This window comes from Oncorhynchus mykiss, chromosome 19, assembly GCF_057628025.1.
Source record: "Oncorhynchus mykiss isolate SJ-2025 chromosome 19, ASM5762802v1, whole genome shotgun sequence".
Taxonomy (NCBI): Eukaryota; Metazoa; Chordata; class Actinopteri; order Salmoniformes; family Salmonidae; genus Oncorhynchus; species Oncorhynchus mykiss.
The window spans coordinates 20,296,559-20,320,000 of record NC_143040.1 but is presented as its reverse complement, the minus strand read 5'-3'; the positions used below and the strand labels follow the sequence as shown (position 1 = coordinate 20,320,000).

Below are 23,442 nucleotides of genomic sequence, written 5' to 3'. Positions count from 1 at the left end.
CTCCTCTTCTTTTTACCTCTCCACTGTTCCTCTGTTTCTGTTGTCGTTGCCGACCCGGATCTCGTGTCGGTTTTGTTATTGCGGAGATGTTAAACGGGGCCGGTGGTTGTGACTGTGTGATTGTGACTGTGCACCTACGTGTGTGTGTGTGTGTGTCTATATGTTTGTGCTGATGTGTGTGTGTGTGTGTGTGTGTGTGTGTGTGTGAAAACACGGCAGATTCAAGGTTCACCAGTAGAGAGGTGTAATCAGGCAGGACAGGCCTGGGGAAAGATGATTGCCACTTGGTCATCACACAGGGAACCACTTAGACACTGTGTCAACCCCTCGGCTAATGATGACTAATGTCTCCTTCCCCCTGATTGTCTCTACTCTTTTAACACCATCACTGTCTCTGTCTCCATCTAGCTGGCACCACACACAGAAAGAGAAACACTGGTTTTACACACACACACACACACACACACACACACACACACACACACACACACACACACACACACACACACACACACACACACATCTCACACATCTCTCTCCCTCTCATCCCACACCTCTTGCTCCTGAGTTTGTACTGTAGACACACCTCACCATGCAATACCTCCAGACAAAGAAGCCCTAGTTGCTCCTGATACTGGCCCCTCCATCATGCTCCATCTGTGGGGTTTGTTTGACTGGTCTCCATCAGGGCCATGTCCGACCAGGGCCTTCCCTCTCTGATTGATCATTTTCTCTCTCTCTCTCGCACGCACAGACACAGTCACAGACACACACATAACTCTCTCTCTCTCTCGCACGCACAGACACAGTCACAGACACACACATAACTCTCTCTCTCTCACACACACACACACACACACACACACACACACACACACACACACACACACACACACACACACACACACACACACACACACACACACAGCTCCATCATTTAGTCCCTCAGTCAGGGTTCTGACACATGGTGTCAAAGGCAACAGCAGTAGCCTGATGGATCATCCTGCTTGTGGATGCCAGTCTGCCTGGTGCTACAGTCTGATAGTGTGTGTGTGATATTAACCACTCAACACCTGTGTACCTGCTGTTCTATCAGCAAGCCTTTGTTAGTCAACAGAACAGAGGTCAGAGTCAGACAGATTGCAGGAACATCGATCACTGCCCTCAAATGGAAATTGGAATTGTTAATTATTTGGAGGATCATTTTTGATGGCGATATGGAAGGAGGGAAGCATCTAGAACGTTTGTGGCGACATATGTGATTATATCTAAATGGGGAATTGGGTGTTTTACCTTCGTTTTTATGGACAGATAAGCAGTGGTGGGAGTGCATATTTTACCATTTCAATCATGAGATATACAACTAATGGAGGCTAAATGATTGATATGGGCCAGCAAGAAATCAGAATAGTAGGAGTCTGACAGAGAAACCAGAACAATGTTCTCATTTCTGGCTAATATTCTTACTGCACATGATGCATGACAAAGCAGACAGTGCAAAAATGACATTAGAACAATTGTTGTGTTGACCGACTATAGGTATCCACTATATCCTATCAGTGAGAATAGTGTGTGACTCCTGGTGGTGCTGCCACCGCCATCATGGTTAATGACCCGTCCAGTCTGGTTGAAATGGCACCTCCACAGGGGCCCTGTGTACTCACTCAACCAAGACCCCTTTATAGGTGACAGTGGCATTAGAGGGGTTTAGAGCTGCTCCACACTAGAAACACAAACAAGGGGGCCAACACAAGAACAACACTCAAGGAACATACTTTGAAAGGCTTGGTTTTTTGTTGTTGGTAAGGACTGATGCTTTGGAGAACAAAGCATGTGCTTCGGATAGGGCTGCTCATGTTGTCGTGGGTGATATCTTGGGTTGTATCTTCACAACCAACACGTTCATATTTCCTCATCCGTTTTATTTCTGTGTTTAATGAGCCACTGGAATTAGCTTTGCACCAGTCGTTTAGAAAAATAAAATCACGTCTCTCAGTTGATCATTTGAAATGGAACATTGGGTTCAACTCAGACGACAGACAGTCCATGTAGAAAACAGATTCTAGCCTCTATTTCCTCCCTCAATACATGAATGGAATTGAGAATGGATAAATGGAATCTCCTAGCTAACAGAGATGGGCAGGTTATCCAAACACTATCACTAGCTAGTTGACTTTCCTCTCCTCCATTTAACCCCCTTAGACCCCTGCCTCTGGAGAGTGGAGGTTATTTATTAGCTCAGTTATCTTCTTAAAGGGACGGCTCTCAACACGACCATACAGATCATCTAGCTTGGATTGAATCACCTCGGAATCTTCCACATAGCCATGGGGTTCCATTCATCCAGTCAGGGAAGACCCCTTTTCACTCTCCCTCTCTCTTCCTCTCTTTCCCCCAACCCCAACCCTTCTTGCCCCTTCAAACACTCCTAAGAGAGGTCTACTCTCCACCCCACACCCCTTCTCCAATCCAATTAAGCCAGGGACAAAAGCAGGATTAGTGAAGAGTTTACCTCAGTGGAGCTCCACAGCGACCCCCAAAAAGGCCCGTCAATGGTAAAAAGGCCAAAGGGGGCTTTGGGAGTTTGAGGGATAGCGGGGAGAATGTGATAGGCGCTGGCCAGCGATCTTAACCTGTCTGATGTTTGTGTGGCGAACGGTGGCTCAATGCGGCGGCGGTTTAGAGGGAAGTTGGAGGTTGGGGACAATGCCTCAGTCTTTGACCACTTTGCTCCAGAAGCTTGGGCCTGTCTCCCCGATTTTCTCTGCACCTCTGAATTTCAATGAAAAGCGCCTCCATCTCCTCTCTCCTCCATTCATGAAGGGGCTAGCGTTGGCTGACTGGCTTGACACTTCAAGGAGCGTTTTTCTAGTCGTTGAAGTTGTATCCCACCTCCGACAGGTGCAACCTCGTGGTCTTGAGGGACGGTTTTGTACTTCTTAAAAGATAGCTGTTGGATATAGTATTTAATCAATGAAAGAAACCAACCGTTTTAAAGCCTTTGTGGACAATTTTAGGCCTGGGAAGAGTCTCTGTCCCCGGGTCAATGATAAGTACAGTAGCAACATCCGTCTGTTATTGTTCTCTTGTCTTCTTTTGAACGGCCATCGTTGCCCCGAAGTAGCAGGTAAAATGCAGGGACAGGCAGCCTACTAAATCTGCATAGGTCTGGCGAATTTCACGCTCCTCTTCCCTTCACTTATGTGGCCTTATCCCTCCTTTATTCCACCATCACCCCAGAGCCACCAACTCTGCCCTCACCGGCCCCAAGGTTAAAGAGCTTTAAGTCTCAACCCAAAACTGTTAAGGGGAGAGAAACGCCAGGCCTTGAATGGGGAAAGGGGGGTTTTGTGTACCCCCTCTGGCTAAACTGATCCCTATCTCTGTGTAATTACCTAAAGAAATCAAACTTTATCTCCTCCTTCACCTCAAGAAAGAAAGTGGCACATTGACCCACACACTGGGTTACCAGATTGGGTTTGGTCTTATCCTCTTGTTGTTTTTTAAATTCTCATAAAAAAGTTCCCAGCTACTGTTTTGTGTTACTATTCATATCCCACCGCTGCCACCTATTGCACTTGCTACCTCTAACAGTTTGGTTTCTTATTATCTCTACAGAGCTCCTTGTCCCTGGCCTCGATCTGCACAAAAGCTCACTTGTTTAATGAGTCTATGCATTGAGGGCTTCACTTCTCTGCCAATTAACCCCAGGACCATTTCGTCATTTTCCTAAATCCACACGCGGCTTTTTTTGTTCACGCTTTATAAGGCTAAGCCGCTAGCTAGCGCCGGAGCAGGGGCCGGGCTGGAAAGTTAAAAGGCTAACCTGTTAGCAAACACAGTGGAGAGGGACATAAAAGGTTTAATCCCTATTAGGATAAATTCAAACTAAATGGCCCCAAATATCCTTTGAAAAGAAGGGACTTTCTTCAAAGAGTATAGCCCCAAACTAAGCAGCGTTTGGGGGTAAATGCGTTTGGCTTGGATGTCACTACTATAAACTCGACTCAACACAAGCTTGGGCCCTCTTTATTTTTCTTCAAATCTCTCACACTCCAGCAGCTTCTTAGGCCTGTTTATTTGCTCAGTGTCGTGGTTTGTTTTACTTGCCTCGAGGCAGATAGACTCCTATACGTGACCAGTGATTAGAGCTTGAATCACTCAGCTACATGCGGGTACAACAATCGTGTCCATCAATCATGCCCTAATGACACAAATCCTTTGGCAAAAATGTATTGGATGAATTTGTGTCGAATATTTTCTGTAATTCCCTGAAACAGACCTGTGTGTAGTGTGCATATGTATGTTACTGCGTGCAGTAGTGTGCTATCTTAATTGCCTATTGTTGTGGGGATGACTGCTGGGGTGAGAAAGTAGAGTCATGTGTTTTCCACCATTCTGCAGGTCCCATGATCCTAGAACTCTCACTATGGGGCCAGATCATTTTTTTCCCCTCTTAGATGTGGTTCCCCCCCCCCCCTCCACTCCTCCTCCTTTCACATTCTGGGTGACTGTATCACACCTTGTTTGGATAGTCCATCTGTAGATGCTCTACAGACTAACTGTCTAATAGCCCTTATCCTAACCTTTATTCTAAACCCAACCCTATTCGTAACCGTAGCAAGCAGTTGCTTATCAACAGTATGACTATCTGTAGATCACCGATATGGGACATAACAAATACAGTGAGATCCAATTATATACCTATTATACTTATACTCTCGCTCTCTCGCTCTCTTTCTCACTCTCTTTCTCTCTTTCACTCGCTCTCTCTCTCTCGCTCTCTTTCTCTCGCTCTCTCTCTCTCTCCTCTCACTCTCTCTCTCTCCTCTCGCTTTCTTTCTCACTCTCTCTCTCTCGCTCTCGCTCTCTCTCTCGCTCTCTCGCTCTCTCTCCTCTCACTCTCTCTCTCTCCTCTCGCTTTCTTTCTCACTCTCTCGCTCTCGCTCTCGCTCTCTCGCTCTCGCTCTCTCGCTCTCTCGCTCTCTCTCTCTGACTTACCTCCTCTCTGTTTTTTCCTGGTATCACTCAAACTCAACAACAAATTTTGTCCTAATTGGCTCCAGAGGGCTGAGGGGGGGACTGGGGTGAGTCAGAGGGGCCCGTACATGCCAGCGGAGGCGAGGGCCCTGATTGGAGCAGAGGCCCAGGCCCTCGTTAGTCTCCCCCTTCCACACCCCTTCTCTACCTCGTACTCATTAGTCTGATGAACTCATTCTCTGATGGAGGGTGACATGGCTGGGTGTGGTGTGCCAGGCTGGAACAGAACCCAACCGGGGGAGGGGGGTTCTGAGGCAAAGCCTGTGTGTGTCAGATGAAGGGTGAGCAAGGGTGAGGGAGGGAGGAGGTGGGGTTGGGGGATATAGGAGTTCCACAGGAGGCAGAGCCCATGTAGATGAAGTCCCAGGGAAGGCTAACGTCAAACTCATGGACTCAAGTGTCTGCTTGTGTTAGTCTTCGCTTTCATATTCATTTAGGTTTGGACAGTCGTAAACTCCAGACTCTCGTCTCAGACCGCTGCTGTGGTTATCATACCTGATTTTGATTCTGTGGTCAGTGAAGCGAAGGAAGAAGAGTTGGAAAATATGCTGCTGGGGTTCTTCAGATGTCCAGACGGTGACTAGGCTATACAGGGTCCTTGATCTTCTAGCTCGTGATTCAAAGTGTTGTAGTCCAACTACTGCTGCTTCTGTTTGGTTGGGAATTGGGAAAGTCCATGGAAATACTCAGGGAGAATTGGTGTGATCTGTAATGCAGAATCATGTGCACCTGGCTGTTGAGAAGGTGGTGTAAACATTGTAGTTATTTCACATGGGGGGGGGGTAAAGGGGCCTGATTAATGTTCACATAGGCCTTTGCACACAAACACCCCCTCTATACAAAACACATTCCCATTGGAATACGTAGCACACACACAAATATCCGCACACAGAGAGAGTTTGTGTGTGTGTGTTCGTCAGAGTGTGTGAGGAGGGGGGGGGGGGGTAAATGAGTGTGTGTTTGCGCGTCGCAAAAGCAATTCCAATTCCGTACTGATAAGTCCAGAGGTTTCTTTTTCACTACAAACCCTATCAACTTCCCCAATATGGCTGCTCCCTCTCTCCCTCTACCCCCCCCCCCCCACCCCCCCCCCCCCCGTCTCTGTTTTGATGTTGATTGATCACCTCTCTTCCTCCCGCTCATTAATTTCATCACTTTATCTCCAGCTCTTCATAGGACCACAAGGTGATAATAAATCCCTCCTCCGTGATCCTTTAACCGAAGCAGCCGCGCGGAAACGCTTAATAACAGCCTACAAATTGAACTTCAATCACCTCATTTTCCTTCAAAGGCCACAGACAGACGCAACGCAAGGCGTACTAAACCAAATGCAAAAACGCTATTTTATTCTTCCCTCTTGCCACACCATCCTTAGATTAATTTCCTGATTGACATTGTACAATAAAGTTTTATTCAATTCTAATAAGCGACATTGGTTGCTATCTACTATGTAACACTGTTTCCTTTTTCCCCCTCAATGCCAGGAAGTCCTTATCAGCCCAAACACCCGCGCCTCGTCTCCCCAATAGAGAACGCTATTGAGAGACTAATTTATCTTGTAACTCACACACACACACACACACACACACACACTTATCTTGTAACACTCACAGCACAACTACCCTGCTACCTTGTTCTCCTCTCATGTTAGATGGTATTTTCAATGACATTTGTGTCAGGAACCCAAACGGGTGGTACTGTGCCCCCAGTCCAGGTCAAACCAGTTTATTTGTCACATGACAGAATATTACAGATGTAAACCGCACAGTGAAATATCAGACGTACGAAGTAGAAAATCCAGAATAGGATCTTTAATAAACCACAGCAGCAGCAAGCTTGAGGAGTCAGGGGTGTGTTGGTGGGTAGTCATTTCTGGAGTGGGGAGGGTGTGATGGAGTAGGTCCATTGGCAGGGATCGGCTGAGAGATTGGTGTGTGTGTGTGTGTCGGATAGCGGTGGATAGCTAGGGGGGTTGGTAGAGGCACATCTCTCCCCCGGTCCCCCTTCATGTGTCCCTCTTCATTCCAGAGTCATTTGGGTGTCTGACAGAGACAAACGATAGTGCTTCAGAAATGACCAGCAGCCCAGGCACAAACAGGTTGAATAACTCCCAGTGCGACAAAGAGGGAGAGTGAGTGTGATTGTGAGAGAGAGAAAAAAAAGCCTCACAATCGAGACTCAAAGCCTTTTGTTGTTCTGTTTGGCTGCATGCATCCTCTGTGGTGTCAGTCACTTTGAAATTCAGCTTGGAGTCAGAGAGCTGAATTGATGAGAATTGCTGTACCTGAAACAGGGGACGAGAAAGTTATATTAAGCCATAATCAAATGCATAAGAGTGAAGATGGCTAGGGATTTTGTTTTTTGCAACCCTGTAGAGCTATTGTCTTTGAGAATTACAAGATTTATGTCAATTTTATATTTCAATATTTTTTTCTATCTCGGTTTGTCAATTCAAACTATTATCCTTCAACAGTCCCATACTTCACAGTCTGTTCTTTCTCTCCCTGCTTCATTAGTTCTTGGAATTGTGTGTTCCGAGTCTGACTTCTGCATTAATTCAATAAGCACTCCATCAGGCAGGCCAATCAGAAGAGGCCTCCATCAGGCGGCAGGCCAATCAACAGGGGCCATTTGTGGCCACATCTGGAGGAGGTTGAGGGGAGTTAGAGTGGTGGTGTTTCACCTTCAATGCCTTCAGGGCCAGTGATGGAGACAGATGGAGGCCTGGAGGGCTGCAGCCACAAACACCTGCAGTCTGGAGCCATTAGGTATAAATGCAATCGGAGACTCTGAGACACTAGGAAGCATACAGTATATACCACCATGGTACTTTATTCCAGTATATGGCCCTTTCAAATAAATTGTAGAATAAAGTCATATCTACAATTCTCTGGAATATATTTTAGGTACCTTCTCTACCACAGTCATCTTTGTTGACTTGTTTATTACTGTGCTTTGGTCCACTGTCTGACTCCATTCTTCTTTAGTGATTTAATTCTCATTCTCCTCTCCTCTTTATCTGTTTCCTACTGACCCCTCCTCTGTCTATCTATCACAGCCCTAGCATATGTAGCAATAACTCCAGCCCCGGACAGTAACGACCTCACCGCTGCAATTTGTCCAGCAGCCGCTTCGACCAAGTGGGTCATAGGCGGCACACCTTTCTCTCCCCTGGATAGTTTATCGTGCCACTGTGTCACCCTCCAAGCTTTTTCAACTGTAAGGGAAAAGGTGTGTGTGGAGGAGAGGGAGGGAATGTGACTCCCGCCCTGGAACTTTACAAGACAGGGTTTCTGAAAAACATCGGTCTCAAATATTATATCTGGATACGTTTTTGGAGTGAAGATGCATCGGTCTGGTTCACAATATGATATGAGGTGACGAGCGGCGTCGCTTCTAGACCCGTCATACCTGTCATATGAGAGACTGGCCGCAACATCATCAATTTAGCCCTCAGTGCCTCACAGACAAGTACTCACTCTGAGGAGGAGAGGATCACTGGAAACACACTAGGGTGTAGAAATGAACACCTGGAACAGAGAGTAAAGTTTACTCACTCACCCACCCACCCACCTGGGGCAGAGAGTAAAGTTTACTCACCCACCCACCTACCCACCTGGGGCAGAGAGTAAAGTTTACTCACCCACCCACCCACCCACCTGGGGCAGAGAGTAAAGGTTACCCACCCACCCACCTGGAACAGAGAGTAAAGTTTATTCACTCACCCACCCACCCACTCACCCACCCGCAGTGTGTGTGTATCTCGTTCTGTCTGTGTGTGTCTGTGACATGTAGTGTGGTTGAGGAGGCAGTGTGTGTGTATCTCGTTCTGTCTGTGTGTGTGTGTCTGTGACATGTAGTGTGGTTGAGGAGGCAGTGTGTGTGTCTCGCTCTGTCTGTGTGTGTGTGTCTGTAACATGTAGTCTGATGAGTGGTCGGTGTTGTTGACATGTGAACCTGATGGCCACCCTGTCTGTCTGTCCATCCTTACAGCGGATAGAGAAGTCAGACTGATCCAACTGTCTGTCTGAGGCGGTTTGTCATGACCTTCAGATCAGACTGGTAAACGGACTCTGACAGACAGGGCAGGAGACACGCAGACCAGACTGACAGACAGGACAGGGCAGGAGACACGCAGACCAGACTGGTAAACAGACTGACAGACAGGACAGGGCAGGAGACACGCAGACCAGACTGTCATATCTAGTTATTTAGACACTGCTTTGTTATACATCGTTGAGATATATTTGTAAGTACACAGTGATGATCATACAATAACGAGAATACAGTATATTACTAAAATAAAGTCAGTTGATTGGCGTGATGCAGACTGCAGTTTAAAACGTCCCCCGATCCTCCCCCAGTCCCACAGGCAGTGTTGTTGTGTCATGCTCTGTTGAGGCTGTGGGTTGTAGAGTGTCAGTGTGCAACACAGTCTGTTAACACTGATCAAATAGGGTTAATTGTATCACAGGGAGTGGTGGCTGCTGTAGACGGTCATTGCCTGCCTTGTCTGCAGTGTGGAGATCAGTCCATGAGTGGCTGAAAGATGACGAGAAGTGATTTTCATAATTGAAAAAAATCTGGCGGATGAAGACTCACCTAGATCCACTAAGACTTCATCAAAAATAGAAAGATCAAACTGATGAGGAAAAAACCTGACAAAATACCCATCTTTCTCACCTAGATCCTTATAAAACCTTCATCAAAAAACACATAATAGTGTCTTTCACAAATAACTTTGACGCCCAATGAAAGAAAATCCCTTCATAAGTCCTTTTGGATATTCTGTACCAGAAGCCACAGCTTGAGGGGTTATTGTGACAGTGTTCCCATGGTGACGGGGCTGATGGGAGGCTGGTACGGTGTGGGGTCGTCCTGGGCCCAGCCTGTTAGGGTAGTGTAGGTGAGAGTCTGGGAGAGAGATGGACGGGCAGACCAGTCTCTCCTCCAAACATCTCTAATCCACATTTAATTGAACTCCAGAGACTTTGAAGTGAGGCTGTGGTGCAGGCAGATCTTATTCCTCTGAGAGGAGGGAGGGAGAGAGAGGGGGGGAGAGAGAGAGGGGTGGGGGGGGGGGGAGGCTGCCAGGACGTCCTCAGCTAAGAGCCCCAGCTGCTCCCTTCCACTGCAACCTACCCTTTAATGAGCTCCTTGAAGCTAGTGCTGGAGTTAGCACACTATGCTAGTCGCATATTTGAATATTTCTTACCCCTTGGTGCCATACCTCAGTGACCCCTCTTCAATCCCCATGTCCCTTAACACCTAGTGTCATTAAAAGAGCTTTGAAACAAAAAGGGAGAGGCCCGGGTGAGTAAAAAAAAAAAAAAAAAAGAAGCTAGTCAACAAAGCAACGATAAGTGGGTTAGCGCAGAATCTAAAGATTGGATTAGCTTGAATATGAATCGCAGGAGGCCCGGACCGAGCATCTGTGGCTGTCAGGAGGGCTGACAGGCGTCGAGACAAGTCACTCTGACAACCGCAGAGAGAGAGAGAGTCCATTCTCCACAGAGAGAGATTAGGCTCAGCTCATTTTAGCATTTTTGCATTCTTTAGCGTTAGCCGACAAGCTCCTGTTTAACCTTGCAAGGTGGCAGTCCCCTTGTTAGAGGAATTAGAGAAAGCAGGTTAACTGACTATTTTGCATAAACTGTGCTGTTGACCCAATAGCACTCTTCATAAAAGCGTTGTCAAACCCAACTAGCTCTCACTGTCTCACGTCAGAATTAGATGTTAATCCATATTTATTAAACTTCAAATTTTAAAGTTGTTGCAAATGTCAAATTTCGAAGTGTTTAAGGTTAAGTTTAGGAAATAACTCTGCATTTTTAAGTTTAGGGTTAAATTTAGGCATTAACTCTGAAATCTTAAGATGAAGCATTAACTCTAAATGGTTAAGTGGCTGATTTTACACGTCATCTCCCGATGTCCTCAGACGTGGACAGACGTCGAACACTGACTTGTATCACCGGTGACCTGGCTGGTCAAACCGGTCTTAATCTGGTGAAAACTGAGCCATTAAAAACCACTGCAATGGGCAGTTTGTGTTGGCATTATAGATTTATCTGAACAACATATCACTGTTTTGTGAACACATTTTACGTTTGGCCTTGTAATTGGTACTCTTCAGAAAAGTAATCATTTTTTAGCTCTGAATATTGGTGCATACTTGAAATGATCTTGACAATAGTATGCATCTGATTCTGACTATGTCTTTATTTATATTTTAAGCAGAGAGGATACCTGCTGTCTAAATTACTGATGAGCTTTTAGTGAACTAAATGTCTGCCTCGTCCTTCCCTCCCTCCTCCCTCTGAATAGGGCTCATTCTCTCGTTAAAGGAATCCCTTTTTCACGGAGGCTGATCAATATAACACATTAATCCTGCTGTTCGGGACGACGCGTCACTTGGCTGTGATGAATGAACTAACACAGCCTTCTCTCCTCTCTCTCTTCTCTCCTCTCTTCTTCTCTCCTCTTCTTCTCCCCTTCTCTCTTCCTCTCTCTTCCTTTCTCTTCCTCTCTCCTCCTCTCTTCTCTCATGTCTTCTCTTCTCTTCCTCTCTCTTCCTGTCTCTTCCTCTCTCTTCCTTTCTTTCTTTCTCCTCTCTCCTCTCTTCTCTTCCTCTCTTCTCTTCCTCTCTTCTTTCACTACTTTCTTATCTCCTGTCTTTGCTCACCTCTCACTCTCATACCTTTCCTCCCTCTCTCCGCTCCCCTCCCTCTCTCCTCTCCTTACCACTACTCTCCTCTCCAGATCCTAACCTACACAGAGGGCCTTCATGGTAAATGGCTGTTCACAGAGATCAGGGCTGTCTTCTCCAGACGTTACTTGCTACAGAACACTGCTCTGGAGATTTTCATGGCCAACAGAAGTAAGACCCACAACCAGCATATTTTATTCTAATATTATTCAGTAGAATCACAACCCTTAAATTATGACATGAGTTTGGATTTGAATCTGAAAGACAAATGAATGAAATGTTTCTTTGCTAGGATCTTTTTGAAAGCGTATAGATTTGATTTAGAATTTGAAGCTGCTCCATTCTGTGGAAACCAAGCCATGGATTGACAGAACTTGTTTGCCTCCCTCTGTAGCTGCGGTCATGTTCAACTTCCCAGATGCAGGCACGGTCAAGAAGGTGGTCCAATGCCTCCCTCGCGTGGGGGTGGGCACCAACTTTGGTCTCCCACAGACCAGGTCAGTCTATCTCTTTGTATTTTGTTCTGTCTCTCTGTCTCTCTGTCTCTGTCTCTCTCTCTGTCTCTCTCTGTCTCTCTCTGTCTCTCTCTCTGTCGCTGTCTCTGTCTCTCTGTCTCTCTCTCTCCATCTTCTTGCGGTGGAGGGTTGGTATGTGTTCATCCCCACTGTGTCTCGTTAGCTGACACTAAACACTTGTGGGCTTAGCGTGTAACACTGGCATTTCACGTGTCACACCGTCACGCTTCAGCACGTTCTGAGGAAACCACCACAGAAAGAGTGGAGAACACACACACACACACACACACACACACACACACACACACACACACACACACACACACAGCCCCCCCAACTCTCTCCCTCTTCTCCTCTTGCCTTCTTATGACTGCATGTCTGCAGCACCCTGTCATAGCCAAGTCCAGCCCTGTGTACTGCACTGTCATGGCTGTAGCCAAGCCAAAGACAGAATGGAAATTGAGAAATGTCCAAGAAAATTCCCAAGGAGTATCTGTGTTTTGCTGCATAGTTGGTGTGATAGTGATATGTACCATCCATTTTGTAACCCATGAGAGAGTGTTGAAATGTGTGTTTTTGTTAGAGTCAGATTGTGTGGATCTGTTTGTTTTTGTGTTTGTGTGTGTGCGTGCACACGGGAGGGAGCGAGAGTGTGTCAGTCCCATTAATCAACATGGTGTAGCTCAGCCTGGGGGCACCGTGTCTCTCTTGACCTGGAGACAGCTTACAGTCCAGTCCTGTTCTCACACCATCACTACTCCCTCAGCATTACATTATACATCCTTTACCACAACCTGCAGTACCTCTACCTCAATGTTTACCAAATCCTGCAGTACCTCTACCTCACAATGTTTACCACAACCTGCAGTACCTCTACCTCAATGTTTACCACAACCTGCAGTACCTCTACCTCAATGTTTACCACAACCTGCAGTACCTCTACCTCAATGTTTACCACAACCTGTAGTACCTCTACCTCACAATGTTTACCACAGCCTGCAGTACCTTTACCTCACAATGTTTACCACAACCTGCAGTACCTCTACCTCACAATGTTTACCACAACCTACAGTACCTCTACCTCACAATGTTTACCACAACCTGCAGTACCTCTACCTCACACTATAATGTTTACCACAACCTGCATGCAGTACCTCTACCTCACACTATAATGTTTACCACAACCTGCAGTACCTCTACCTCACACTATAATGTTTACCACAACCTGCAGTACCTCTACCTCACAATGTTTACCACAACCTGCAGTACCTCTACCTCACAATGTTTACCACAACCTGCAGTACCTCTACTTCACAATGTTTACCACAACCTGCAGTACCTCTACCTCACATTATAATGTTTACCACAACCTACAGTACCTCTACCTCACAATGTTTACCACAACCTGCAGTACCTCTACCTCACACTATAATGTTTACCACAACCTGCAGTACCTCTACCTCACACTATAATGTTTACCACAACCTGCAGTACCTCTACCTCACAATGTTTACCACAACCTGCAGTACCTCTACCTCACAATGTTTACCACAACCTGCAGTACCTCTACTTCACAATGTTTACCACAACCTGCAGTACCTCTACCTCACATTATAATGTTTACCACAACCTACAGTACCTCTACCTCACAATGTTTACCACAACCTGCAGTACCTCTACCTCACACTATAATGTTTACCACAACCTGCAGTACCTCTACCTCACACTATAATGTTTACCACAACCTGCAGTACCTCTACCTCACACTATAATGTTTACCACAACCTGCAGTACCTCTACCTCACACTGTATACCACTACCTGCAGTACCTCTACCTCACAATGTTTACCACAACCTGCAGTACCTCTACCTCACACTATAATGTTTACCACAACCTGCAGTACCTCTACCTCACAGTGTTTACCACAACCTGCAGTACCTCTACCTCACACTATAATGTTTACCACAACCTGCAGTGCCTCTACCTCACAATGTTTACCACAACCTGCAGTACCTCTACCTCACAATGTTTACCACAACCTACAGTACCTCTACCTCACAATGTTTACCACAACCTGCAGTACCTCTACCTCACACTATAATGTTTACCACAACCTGCAGTACCTCTACCTCACACTATAATGTTTACCACAACCTGCAGTACCTCTACCTCACAATGTTTACCACAACCTGCAGTACCTCTACTTCACAATGTTTACCACAACCTGCAGTACCTCTACCTCATATTATAATGTTTACCACAACCTACAGTACCTCTACCTCACAATGTTTACCACAACCTGCAGTACCTCTACCTCACACTATAATGTTTACCACAACCTGCAGTACCTCTACCTCACACTATAATGTTTACCACAACCTGCAGTACCTCTACCTCACACTATGTTTACCACAACCTGCAGTACCTCTACCTCACACTATGTTTACCACAACCTGCAGTACCTCTACCTCACAATGTTTACCACAACCTGCAGTACCTCTACCTCACACTATAATGTTTACCACAACCTGCAGTACCTCTACCTCTCAGTGTTTACCACAACCTGCAGTACCTCTACCTCACACTATAATGTTTACCACAACCTGCAGTGCCTCTACCTCACAATGTTTACCACAACCTGCAGTACCTCTACCTCACAATGTTTACCACAACCTACAGTACCTCTACCTCACAATGTTTACCACAACCTGCAGTACCTCTACCTCACAATGTTTACCACAATCTACAGTACCTCTACCTCACACTATAATGTTTACCACAACCTACAGTACCTCTACCTCACACTATAATGTTTACCACAACCTGCAGTACCTCTACCTCATACTATAATGTTTACCACAACCTGCAGTACCTCTACCTCACAATGTTTACCACAACCTGCAGTACCTCTACCTCACAATGTTTACCACAACCTGCAGTACCTCTACTTCACAATGTTTACCACAACCTGCAGTACCTCTACCTCACACTATAATGTTTACCACAACCTACAGTACCTCTACCTCACACTATAATGTTTACCATAACCTGCAGTACCTCTACCTCACACTATGTTTACCACAACCTGCAGTGCCTCTACCTCACAATGTTTACCACAACCTGCAGTACCTCTACCTCATAATGTTTACCACAACCTACTGTACCTCTACCTCACACTATAATGTTTACCACAACCTATCGTACCTCTACCTCACAATATGTTTACCACAATATACAGCACCTCTACCTCACAATGTTTACCACAACCTACAATACCTCTACCTCACATTATGTTTACCAGAATCTACAGTACCTCTACCTCACACTATAATGTTTGCCACAACCTACAGTACCGCTACCTCATACTATAATGTTTACCACAATGTTTACCACAACCTGCAGTACCTCTTCCTCACACTATAATGTTTACCAGTACCTCTACCTCACAATGTTTACCACAACCTGCAGTACCTCTACCTCACACTATGTTTACCACAATCTACAGTACCTCTACCTCACACTTTAATGTTTACCACAACCTGCAGTACCTCTACCTCACACTATGTTTACCACAATCTACAGTACCTCTACCTCACACTTTAATTTTTACCACAACCTGCAGTGCCTCTACCTCACAATGTTTACCACAACCTACAATACCTCTACCTCACATTATGTTTACCACAATCTACAGTACCTCTACCTCACACTATAATGTTTGCCACAACCTGCAGTACCTCTTCCTCACACTATAATGTTTACCAGTACCTCTACCTCACACTATGTTTACCACAACCTGCAGTACCTCTACCTCACACTATAATGTTTACCACAACATTTCCCTAACATTCAGAGAGTTTTCTGTTGGTATATCAGCTACCTAGGCTTCACCCCAACCTCTCTTCCACTATACATTAATGTCTCAAAAATGTTGGCTCTAACATTCAGATAGCATTTTAGGTACCATTAAAGAAACTAGATTTCCCTAGCATTTGTTCTCTGGCCTAACCTTCATATGGGTTAGCACTTGATCAAGACAAAGTAGAATATTTTGGACTACAGGAAAAGGAGGACCAAGCACTCCCCCGTTCTCATCGACTGGGCTGTAATGGAGCAGGTTGAGAGCTTCAAGTTCTTTGGTGTCCACAACACCAACAAACTAACATGGTCCAAGCACACCAAGACAGTCGTGAAATCCTCAGATCTTTGGTTGTATCACTTCCTGGTATGGCAACTGCTCAGCCTCTGACCGCAAGGCACTACAGAGGGTAGTGCGTATGGCCAGGTACATCACGCCAAGCTTCCTGCCATCCAGGACCTCTATACCAGGTGGTGTCAGGGGAAGGCCCTAAAAGTTGTCAAAGACTCCAGCCACCCTAGACATAGACTGTTCTCTCTGCTACCGCACGGCAAGCGGTACTGGAGCGCCAAGTCTAGGTCCAAGAGGCTTCTAAACAGCTTCTACCCCCAAGCCATAAGACTCCTGAACATCTAATCAAATTACTACCCAGACTATTTGCATTGCCCCCTCTCTTTTTACACTGCTGCTACTCTCTGTTTACTATCTATGCAGAGTCACTTTAACTCTACCTACATGTACATATTACCTCAACTACCATGACTAACCTGTGCCCCCGCACATTGAATCTGTACCGGTACCCCCTGTATATAGCCTCCACATTGACTCTGTACCGGTACCCCCTGTATGTAGCCTCCACATTGACTCTGTACCGGTACCCCCTGTATGTAGCCTCGCTATTGTTATTTTACTGCTGCTCTTTAATTATTTGTTACTTTTATCTTTTCTTATTTTTTATTTTTTTTAAACTGCATTGTGGGTTAAGGGCTTGTAAGTAAGCATTTCACTGTTTCACCTGTTGTATTCGGCGCATGTGACAAATAAGATTAGATTAGATTTGATTTTAGCTGCCTTGTATATAATTCAGAGATGTTGCCCTAACGTTTGTTCAGTGTTTTGAAGCTTTAAACTGGGAGTTGTAAAGGGGTGATTTTGACTTTCTGCTGGCTTAATGACTATAATCTCACACTGTGACAGTGATTTATTCCATCATTTGCCTTTGTTTTAATTGGATTGGGGGTCATTTGTTTAAGTCCCATAGCATACATCATGCTCCGGGGGCCTGCGTGTGTGTGTGTGTGTGTGTGTGTGTGTGTGTGTTGCGGGGAGATCAGTGTGTGTATCTGCTTGCGAAGAAGAATTAACCCTACTCATTGCATATTTGTCTTTTTCATTTAGTGTGCCTAAATATCTATACCTATTTCTTATTGGAACATTTGCATTTAGAGACTTTACTAAGACCTTGGACTGAATCAGTTTTATTATTGAAGTTGGATATCTTGAAACACACCAATCCTCTGGTATGATTAGGTTATGTTTTCATAATTCACAGTGGGTCTGAAATGTTGTTCTTTGAAGGTGTTGTCAATGTCTTGTTTGCCAGCACTTATGGACTGGAATACAGCCCGGTATCTAACCAGAGAGCCCGGTATCTAACCAGAGAGCCCGTATCTAGAGAGCCCGGCATCTCACCAGAGAGCCCGGCATCTCACCAGAGAGCCCGGCATCTCACCACACTGTGTGTTCTCCCTCCTCCAGGCGTATCTCCCAGGCCAGTCCCAAGCAGCTCTACAAGGCCTCCAACATGACCCAGCGCTGGCAGCGCAGAGAGATCTCCAACTTTGAGTACCTGATCTTCCTCAACACCATCTCTGGTAAGACCAGTGGTACCCCACTGTCACTGGACTGTCACCATAGGGAATGACAACACACCCAGCTATTATGAACATATGTGGTAAATGATATAAACTCTGTTTGGCCAACATGGTTTCATCCTCTGACATCATTTTTTTCATAGTTTGTAAAAATATATTCCACATTTAAGCTCTAATTGAAAAGGGAGTTTGGTGTCCAGACATTTAGATTACTAAACATGTTCAGTTCTAGAAGTTTGATGATGATGTTGACTAATTTGAGACTGTTGTGACCCCCCCGATGTCTCCCTCCCTCCAGGCCGTACGTACAACGACCTGAATCAGTACCCCGTCTTCCCCTGGGTCATCACGAACTACGACACTGAAGACCTGGACCTCACTCTGCCCAGCAACTACAGAGACCTGTCCAAGGTAACACACCCACGCACACTTAGGAAGAAAGAGACGCCTCGCTGAAGACAGGCTCTCTGGGACTAGCTGAGTCAGCGCTGATAGAAGGTCCTATAAGGCTATGAAGGAGTATGTAGGGGAGTTGTGGCTGGAATGATTAGCAGGCTGTTTGATAATCACTGCCCACTCCCCTGGCCTGAGTAGTGGCTGTGTAATTGCGATTGATCATAGTTAAGTAAGACATCTCTGTAATCACTGGGTGCTGATAGCCATCTCTGTACAACACACAGCAGAGAGGAAAGAACAGCTTCTCGCTCTCTCTCTCTCTGTCTCTGTCTGTGTCTGTCCCTATTTTTCTCTCTTCACTGACTAAAGGCGTCCTCATACATAAGTTTGATTTGCTCCCAGCAGAACTCTGCTAGGTGACGTGAACGTTTGTGCTCGCATACTACCTTAAAATACCTTACCTTGAAAAAGCGGCAATATTTGTCCCTCTTGAGATGCAGTAGTCAATAACCTTCCTCAAAATAGTCCGAGTTCATCTAAAATAACTCAATAAATCTGTAATTAATTTAGGTGTTTTTACAGAGGAGGTCTTTTTACATCTAAGTTGTTTGGTGCAGTATTTCTCAACAACAAAAAAATGTGCATGAAAACTAGTCGTCTGTCGTTGAACGACAACAAACACAGCTTTGAAGAATGCCCGCTGTTGACCAATCACTGACGAAGGGGCGTGAACTTCAACAAGCCTTAAAAAACAACGTGTGTGTGCTCGAACAGCCAGAAAAAAAAATGCTGAATGCTGTCGAACACAAACTTCACAAAAACGTAATAGAATGTCGTCATAATGCATGCAGAAACGGTTTCGACTAGGAAGCATACGTTAAGGGGTACTCTTAGACGGTATCACTGCTTACACACCTATAGAGGAAGTCATGTAATACCAAGACTCCATTTTGTATTTGGCCTGGACAGAAGTCTAAAATTGCATTTCCTCTTTCATGTGCAGAACTCCATTATTTACTAATTGAAGTCACAGTCTTAAGTCCCCTCCGCCGCTCCCTCTGAAGTGAAGGAATGCTCTCTACAGATGATTACGCTTAGAACAGTTGAAGATGTCTTACTCTCCCCCCTGAAGCTTTTAAAACACACACACACTTTTAAAAGGCCCATCTCCAAAGCATGCCAGTCGCAGCAGCCCCAGAACGGCCATTCATTATGTGTAATGGCGCCCAATGGTGGGAGGACAGAAGATTACTTTGAGAGTGAGATGATGGAGCGCCCGTGTCTAGCTTAAGCCAAAATGGCTGAATAAATCAGCCGGGCTACAGGAAACAACAGGCATGTGCAGTAATGGACAGGCAGAGTATACCTGGGAAGTAATGCACTCTAGAGCCACACAGAGTTGACCATTCACTTTTAATGGTGCGCCTGGCCCAAATCTGCCCTGGCTGGCAAAGGATTCTGAGGTGGAGGTGGAATGCAGAGGCGTCCATCTTGCTATGACTGAGGATGGATTCAGCTGGAGTGAATGCATGCTCTCTTGAGAAGACTTCTATGGCCTTTTTGTGAACTGTCATTGCCACAACTGCTTCTCGACTTCCATACACACCCACACACTCATCCTGTCATACACATCAACACCGTCCTCCAAGCAGCCCTCCTTTGACCAGTCCTCCCATCTCCGTTTCTCTCTCTCTACCTCCCTTGTGTAGTGTTTCCCACCATGCGGCTGTGTACCCCCCCCCCCCCCCTCGCTCTGTTTATTTGTGCTTCATTTTGCCCACGAGGCTGACACATGACAGCCATTGCAGTCTCTCTCCCCTCCTCCCTCCCCCTCATCTTCCTCCAGAGTTTGGACAGCTCAGCCTCTGTGCTCAGTCGAGCCTCAACGCCCCAGGGAGAAACTGAGCAGCAGAGAGAGGGAGGGAATGAGATAGAACAAGGGGAGAGAGAAGGAGAACGACAGAACAAGGGAAAGGAAGAGGAAGAGGAAGAGAGGGCAGACTTTTTCTCTCTCTCTGACTCTCCCTATCCCTCTCTACTCTCTCTGCCTCCCTCATCCCCCCATTCTCATTGAAGAGCAAGGGAGTGAAGGAAGGAGAGACGCGGGGCCGACCAATCTTTACTACACCAGTTTTATTCATGCTGTTGACATGGTGTGATATCAGTGTATGACCAGTGGAGCGTGGCAGACTGCATCGTCTGGGAAAGGACAGCCGCTCCGACGCTCGGTACTCCTCCTCTATTGGCTGCTCGTTTAGTTTGATTCGTCATAATCCCCACTTCTGATATCTCTCCTTCTCTCTCTCCTCTTTTACTCGAGGTTGGATCGTTGGGCCAGTAACCGAAAGGTTGCTGGTTCGAATACTGGAGCCGACAAGGTGAACATAAAAATAAATAAAAAAATGAAATATCTGTCGCAGTGCCCTTGAGCAAGGCACGTAACCCTAAATTCTCCAGGGTTGCTGTACAATGGCGATATGCAAAAAAACACATTTCCATTATACCCTTGTGAAGTAACAGGACCAATATACGCACCCTCCAAATTATAATTATTTTCAGTCTACCCTCCCTCCCTCCCCTCTCATGTCGTGCTCTGCTTTGATAGAAACAGGTCATGTGAGTGTCGTGTGACATTGAGAGGCTGAAATTGCCATGAACGCCCGTGGGTCACACACTGTCGTGCGTGCGTGCGTGCGCGAGTGCATGTCCTCACAAATGTATGTTCCTTCTGTCAGAGCGATTCCGTTCATACTCCGGGGCTCTTTCTCATCCTAAACTCTGACCTCGGCCTGACATGAAACGCCAGCCCAGAGATAACATTGTAGTCACCACGATAAGGACGCGGTCTTACACTAGACAACCTTAGTCCCGATCTAGTGCACTACTTTTGGACGCTCCTTAGTAGTAGTAGTAGTGCACTATGTTATGAATAGGGTGACGTTTGGGACGCACGCCTGCTCTAACGTTGAGAGCATTTTTAAACAGGCAATTTGGAAGGACTCCTGAAACGGGATGCTTGAACGAGGTGTTGACCTGGACAGGTTTGGGGTCCTGTATTTGCAATGTAGCAAAAACAACGCAGCTTTATATTGAGCGGTTCCAGGGCCCTTGTACTTTGGCACCGCGCGGGGGGCTAATGGGATATTGATTTCAAGATGCGTCCCATATGTTTTCTGACACCCCTCAAACACCACGTCATTCTCACTGTTTAAATAGGACATTCTATATAAACAGTCCTCTCAAAACCACAGTTTGATTTATGTCTCAAGGCTCTCTGGCAAAGCTCAGACTGAGCCTTCCTAAATGAGTGATTTATTTAGTCAGATAATCCTTAAATGTGAAAACATTATAGTTTGTTGTATCACTGCTGACCCTTATAATTTGGAGAGATGTAATGGTTAACCATATGCTACTGTCTGGTTTCTGCTCATCTTGATAGACATTTCTTGCCTTTGATGTCTTTGACATTGGAATTCAGATCTGAGAGATTTTCTGTAGTGGAAGATTGTTTGTATTATCCGGTTGACATTAGGTTTGATTTTGGTTAACTGTTGAATGGTTTTATTTGTGTCTGTGATCAGAGTCCTTTGATAATATAAATCTCCATTTGATCTGCAAACGGTATATGAACACAATGTGTTATGATGCACTTCCTGTTTTTCCAATATGTTAGAGGATTTAGCGTCATGTAAAAGATTACACATCACCGACACCATCTTGTATAGTTTTTATTTTATTTAACTAGGCACGTCAGTTAAGAACAAATTCTTATTTACAATGACAACCCACCCCGCCCAAACCCGGATGACGCTGGGCCAATTTGTGCACCGCCCTATGGATCTCCCAATCACGGCCGGTTGTGATACAGCCTGGAATCGAACCAGGGTCTGTAGTGAAGCCTCTAGCATAGTTGAGTGGCTATGGGTAGCAGTGGGCTAGCATAGTACTTTATACGTGTAAGCTAATTCTATGGTGTAATAATGATGCTAAAATAACCATTTCCCAACACCTTCCTAATCTACATTCTGGATGAACAACAGATAAAACCCTTATCCAAGATTAAAGTCTCCCATATTCTCCTCTTTGAAGCAGTAACACCATCTAACTCTGTCCATGGTTTATTCTAATCTCATTCCAGTTCAAAGTCTAATTAAAAACAACGCCAGCAGCTCATTTATCCGAGCGCTCGTCAAAGCGCTATTCGCAGGCACCGCCTGAACATATTAGCCCAATGGGCAGCGTTCACTCGATCAGAGCACTCCTCACCGGGGACGGGCCTGATGTACGACGCTGTCACCACCGCTCTATTGTACCGCCGCCCTCCTCGCCGCGCATCGCTCTCCACCCGGCCGTAATTTACAGCAGTAAACAATGTAGAGTGTAGAGCACTCTCTCTTTTTCTCCCTCGTCCTCTCTCTCTCGCTCATCTCTCGCTCTTGCGCTCTCGCTCTATTTTTCTCTTTCCCCCTCTCTCTCCCCCCTCTCTCTCTCCCCCCTCTCCCCCGCTCCCCCTCTCTCTCTCCCCCCCTCTCTATCCCCCTCTCTCCCTCTCCCCCTCTCTCTCTTTTATTCCTGCTCTCATTGCAGTGCACTCAGTCTCTTTTTATTTAATTTTATATTCCTCTTCCAGCCTTTTCTTTTTTTAATGAGCTCTACGTTATTACTGCAATAAATCAGTCCAATCGTTGTACTGTATAATTCAGCGTGTGTACTCCCACCCCCAGTAGCCCTGGGTAAGCCAATAGTGTGTCACTGTCAGCACAGCCCAGCACACTGTGTCGGCATGAGGCGGTGTGTGTGTTGGCGTGTGTGTGTTCCTGTTCTTTTCCGGTTGTTGGAGTATAAGGAAGGTAATTGGGTACGGTCTTGAATGGGTGCACCCTTGGATACAATCAGACACACACACCATTACACCCGCCCGACACAGTAACAGCAGCATCAGATCAATAGCCTCTCCCCAGTCTGGACGAGGCCTCCCATGACAGCACTATGATATGAGAGAGGGCCTATCGATCCACCAGCCAGTGCTTCATCTTCAAAAGGCCATCATT

At 45.8% G+C, this 23,442-nt stretch overlaps 1 protein-coding gene across 10 annotated transcripts in view; it reads left to right on the top strand.

Annotated features, from left to right (window-relative positions):
• Positions 1 to 23,442, top strand: part of LOC110497375 (lipopolysaccharide-responsive and beige-like anchor protein) — a 319,123-nt gene that overhangs the window by 200,986 nt on the left and 94,695 nt on the right. For all 10 annotated transcript variants that reach the window (XM_090210434.1, XM_090210433.1, XM_036954299.2 and 7 more), the window contains 4 exons: positions 11,800 to 11,917; positions 12,141 to 12,243; positions 17,880 to 17,995; positions 18,294 to 18,406. In XM_090210434.1, the coding sequence (XP_090066560.1) occupies positions 11,800 to 11,917; positions 12,141 to 12,243; positions 17,880 to 17,995; positions 18,294 to 18,406 (450 nt within the window). The remainder of the gene's footprint in view (positions 1 to 11,799; positions 11,918 to 12,140; positions 12,244 to 17,879; positions 17,996 to 18,293; positions 18,407 to 23,442) is intronic.